The sequence below is a fragment of the Microtus ochrogaster genome, linkage group LG7_11 (genome assembly GCF_000317375.1).
Source record: "Microtus ochrogaster isolate Prairie Vole_2 linkage group LG7_11, MicOch1.0, whole genome shotgun sequence".
Taxonomy (NCBI): Eukaryota; Metazoa; Chordata; class Mammalia; order Rodentia; family Cricetidae; genus Microtus; species Microtus ochrogaster.
The window spans coordinates 10,000,853-10,006,035 of NC_022032.1; the positions used below are offsets into that span (position 1 = coordinate 10,000,853).

General features: G+C 46.5%; 1 protein-coding gene across 1 annotated transcript in view; it reads right to left on the minus strand.

The window, feature by feature from the left end:
- Nucleotides 1–1,294: 1,294 nt before the first annotated feature.
- Nucleotides 1,295–5,183, minus strand: part of Dctn6 (dynactin subunit 6) — a 29,261-nt gene continuing 25,372 nt past the window's right edge. The window contains exons 5-7 of the mRNA XM_005362517.1: nucleotides 4,362–4,409; nucleotides 3,281–3,423; nucleotides 1,295–1,728 (exon numbers count right to left, since the gene is read on the minus strand). Coding sequence (XP_005362574.1) covers nucleotides 1,630–1,728; nucleotides 3,281–3,423; nucleotides 4,362–4,409 — 290 coding nt within the window. The 3' untranslated portion in view covers nucleotides 1,295–1,629. The remainder of the gene's footprint in view (nucleotides 1,729–3,280; nucleotides 3,424–4,361; nucleotides 4,410–5,183) is intronic.

The following is a 5,183-nucleotide window of genomic DNA, read 5'->3' on the forward strand; positions in this document are numbered from 1 at the left end:
TTTTATTTTGAGAAAGGATTTCTCTGTGTAGCCCTGGCTGTCCTGGACCTTGCTCTATAGACCAGGCTGGCCTCAAACTCACAGAGATCTGTCTGTCTCTGCCACCTGAGTGCTGAGATTAAAGGTGTGCGCCACCACCAGGCATTAACCTTGTACTTTAGCATTTTGTATTACTGTCATTCGCAAGCTGAAAGTTACTTTCTAGTGATTGTACGTACTACTGTATTGGGTCATTAAGATATGAGGGGCTGTAGTACGTGTGGCTTAACACACGAGGCCTTTGGTTCAGTCTGCGGTCCTTAGGGTTTCGCCTTCCGTGTGAGGAGATAAGCAACATTATACACACTTAATAGTGACGAGCACTACGTCAATATAACCTACGTCTTTACCGCTCTGCGTGAGCATCCGTGGGTATGTACATGCGTGCTTGTGCCATGGAGCACGTCTGGAGGTCAGAGGACAGCTGTGGGAGTCACTTCTCTCCTACTGCGTGAGCTCTGGGAACGGAACTCAGATCACCTGACTTGGTGGCACGTGCCTGCAGCTTTCACACACTGGGCCACCTCCCAGCCCTCACACGTATTATGATTTTCTTAGTCACTTTTTATGTGTGTGTGGTTTGCTTACAAATATGTATGTGTCCCACTTGCATGCCTGGTACCCTCAGAGGTCAGAAGAGGCTATCAGATGCCCTGGACCTGGAGTTACAGATGGTTGTGAGCCACCATGTGGGTGCTGGGAATCAAACCCAGGTCCTCTGGAAGAGCAGCCAGTGCTCTTAATCACTGAGCCATCTCTCCAGTCCCTCACCTCCGTTTTCTAAACAGCTATAAATATACAAGACGTAAAGGAAAGAACCTCAGCTTTAATGTATCATAAGTATTAATAATAAAAATTGAGGCCGGGCGGTGGTGGCACATGCCTTTAATCCCAGCACTCGGGAGGCAGAGGCAGGCGGATCTCTGTGAGTTCGAGGCCAGCTTGGTCTACAAGAGCTAGTTCCAGGACAGGCTCCAAAGCTACAGAGAAACCCTGTCTCGAAAAACCAAAAAAAAATAAAAAATAAAAATAAAATAAAAAGCTGGGCGGTGGTGGCGCACGCCTTTAATCCCAGCACTCGGGAGGCAGAGGCAGGCGGATCTCTGTGAGTTCGAGGCCAGCTTGGTCTACAAGAGCTAGTTCCGGGACCGGCACCAAAGCTACAGAGAAACCCTGTCTCGAAAAACCAAAATAAATAAATAAATAAATAAATAAATAAATAAATAAATAAATAAAATAAAAATTGAGGCAGCAATTTGGAAGATTAATGCAAGTAGCTAAACCTTTATTTAGTTATTATGGTTACATTAGAATATAAACACATAACATGACATGTCATCATGGGTAGTCTTTTACAGAATAAATGCATGGCTAATATTTGTATCACAAAAGAAAAACCGAGTCTATAAATGACCAGAACAAGGACAGGGAAACAATACAGTCCACATAAATTAGATAAACAATGCAGTCCATATAAGTTACAATGGGACCTCTCTCCTTAACTCAAGTGTCCAACATAAAGTCACCAGGACATAAAGTGCTGGGTCTTTTCAAAAACCAGCAGAGACGGATCACCATCTGGACCACCTCTTAATTCTTAACTGGAGTTGAGCCTCCCTTCATTGTCTTCTTTAGGTGGTGGTAATTGGGCAGGATTTTCATCAAGAAGTCCAGCTGCAGTGTCTGGGGCTGAAAAGAGGGGAGGATGAAGATGGCAGAGGCACAGTCAACAGCACCAGGTAGAAATGCTATGAGTTGTGGGGTTCAACATGATTTCATTGACTGACTTTTCTTTACCCGCCCGTTTGCTGTCTTAAATCTCTAATGGTCATGTCTTAAGACATACAGCCCAAGACTTTACCATATAAAAACATACAGGAACACCTTTTCGAATTTCTGTCTATACATTTTTATTTGGCTTCTAAACATGAAGAGTGCTTCCCACACAGCCTGTGATGCCCTCTGTTGAGCCCCTCTCTGCATGGACCAGCACGGCCGTCTCCTGAGGGTTCCACCCTAGAGACCGGGTCAGAGTCTGAGGAACCTGTCCTGATAAACGGTCATTACGTTACTACTGCTGACACTCGGAGACCACACCTACGACTAGACTTCCGATGCTCCCGTTCGTGTCACTAATTGCCTTCCTCCAATTCTAGCTTTATTTCTCCTCCTTTAGTCACTTTTGCTATTACAAAAAAAGATAATTAAAAAAAACTTAATTTCCCCTTTAGACTATGGAATACCAGCTAATAATAATAATAGTAATAATAATAATAATGCCAAGACTACAAAGGAAGAGTGACCCACGGGGGTGAGGAAGTCAGTAGCTTGACGCTTAGCATGTAAAAAACCTAGGTTTGCTTCTCAGCACTGCATAAATCATACACAGTGGTGCACGCCAGTAATCCCAGCCCTAGGGAGTTGGAGTCAGAAGGAAAGAAGTTCAAGGTCATCCTTGGCAGTAAGCTCCAGACTGGCAGGGGCTATATGAAACTCTGAGAATGGAAAAGTGGAATCATCTAGAAAGAACTGGTTTTAATTTATGATTAAAAATATGGTTAAGAAAGGTCAAGTATCAAATGTCTTGAAAATATTTTCTTTGGGGGGAGGAAAAGGAAGCTCAAGAAATCTATACTGAGCATGCCAAGAAACGGGTTTACAATTGCAGCCTGCACGTCTGTGCCTACGGGACACCCAAAGGCCTAAGCCTTTCATCTCCTGGTCTAGCATTACTCTCCATCTGGGTTATTAGGAGGGGAGGATTTCTCGTAAGCCTGGGAAATAGCTAAACATACTTCCTTTATTCATAAGCTGTGTTTATGATCCAGTCACGGTACTTTCATAAACTAACTTGGGAACCCAGCCTGCCATTGTAAGGGTCATTCCTCATCTTGAAGATTTGTATTTTGGAAGTGATTATCCGTGAATTAATATTTTGGTGTGAGGGTCAGTGGTGCATCAGAATAACAATTCCCGATCCTCCCCCTCCCCACTTTCTATACATTTGATGTTAATCTAAAGATCCTGATTGAATTGCAAATAAATCCAAATTTGGGGACTGTTTCTCTAATGTTTTATTCATTTGCCTTTGGGAATGGAGCCCAGGGCCTTGCGTGCTAATCAAACCGCTGAGTCCCGTCCCCAACCCCTGATCATCTGATGCCCACTGAGGCAATCACACGAACTCTGGGAAAGTTAGTGGCCCTGGATGAACTCCTTCATTAGCGAGAGGTCCTAGTACCTGTGGCCGCTCCGTCTGCACCCTTCGCAGGCAGTCTGCACCGTAGATCACTGTGTTCTCAGGGATGACTTCGAAAGTGTTTAGATTGCAGCAGGCCCCGATGATGCAACCACTGGTCAAGATTACGTTTCTGCCCACGTACGCTGTGGTGAAGATGGAATTACAGCTTAAGACAGCAAGTGAGTTCTGACATTTCTGTTTACTCTTTCCCACAAACAGGTCGTAGAAAGAAACTGAAAGGCAACGCCTAGGTACGGAGAAGGCAGACAGCACAGAAGCAGGCAGGGTGTGCATGCAGGTGGATTTATTAGAGTCCCTGCCCGCAGGCTGTGGGGTGCTGGGCACGTCAGTGTACGATCCTGGAGCAGAGCAGGGAGTCTACCCTCCTTCTCGCTCCTTTAAGGATCGACAGGCGATGAGCATACAGTGCCGAGCACACGTCTGACCCTCAGAAATACAGCAGAACGGCCAACGGCGGCCACAGTCGATGGTGGAAACTAGAACCGCCGAGCAGGTGAATGCTAAGGGCACTTTCGCTATTTCCGAGAAGCGGCATTCTCGTTCACATCAGTCAGGGTCAAGAAAGCTGAGGCAGTGTTCTCTCTGAGCCTCGGGGCGAGCTGCGGGAACTGGTTCCCACCAGGGTTGGGGACCTCACATAATCCCCTGCCTGGCTCTAATTTTGGTAAGTAAATGCCGCTTGTCTCTGACTGGCTAGAGTAAAGCAGGTCTGAAATTAAAGAAGGCAATTCCTGGTGAAACTGCCATTTGTCTCTTTATTCTGCAAGAATGCTCATCAACTACAGCACAGCCAACACCTTTAGCAAAAGCCCATCTCGGGTCTTTCAGTGGAACCTTAATCCAGCGTACACAGCTGGCCTTTCAACTTAATGCAGTTATAACCACATTATCAGATGACCACGTAACTAGGTTAAGTTCCTTTGAGGCAAAGAATTAAAGTGCCAGTGACTCTGCTCCGACCCAAGCGTTCCACCTTGCTTGTACTTAGGTCGTTTCCCCAGACACAGCAAAGAGAAAGGCGGCAATTATTCTGACAATAAAAACTCTGGACACAGCTTACCTTTTGATTCAATGACATTATTGTCTCCCATTTTCATGGCTTGGGAATCTGTGAGCCTGAATTAAGTAAACACCTTTTCCCATGAATGCGGAATGTCCTCACAGTGTACTGAGGACAGAGGCGTGAGCAAGGCTGCACAGACTCAGTCTTGCCAGAATTCTCTGCTTAGGGCCAGTCTACAGCACAGCAGTGATTCCCAAACACAAATATCCCCAGGTACAAAGAAATGACCCATAAGCCTTAAATATTTGATTACATTTACTTATTTACTGCATATATGTGAGTATTTGTGCCTGGGCACGTGTGAGTGCCAGGTCTGTGTTTAGATCAGGGACAAACTGAGGGAGTCAGTTCTCTCCCTCACCTTGTGGAACCGGGGACTGAACTCAGGTGGTCGGGCTTGGGGGCAAGTGTTCTGACCCGCTGAGCCAGTGTGCCAGCTCTTACTCCAGACAGGAGCTAGAATTAGCTTCTCGGTGTCTAACGAGCAGTCCTAGTCAATGACTTTCAAAGTGTTAAATCTGTGCGTGTGTGCAAGAGTGTGCGAGAGCGCGTGCGTGAGAGCGTGTGCGTAAGAGCACATGTGTGCGAGAGACAGCACGTGTGAGAGAGCGTGTGCGTGAGAGCACGCGTGTGTGAGTGTGTGCGTGAGAGAGCACGCGTGTGCGAGAGTGTGTGCGTGAGAGAGCATGTGTGCGAGACAGCGCGTGCGTGAGAGCACACGTGTGCGAGAGACAGCACATGTGTGCGAGAGCGTGTGCGTGAGAGCACATGTGTGCGAGTGTGTGCATGAGAGCGTGTGCGTGAGAGAGCACATGTGTG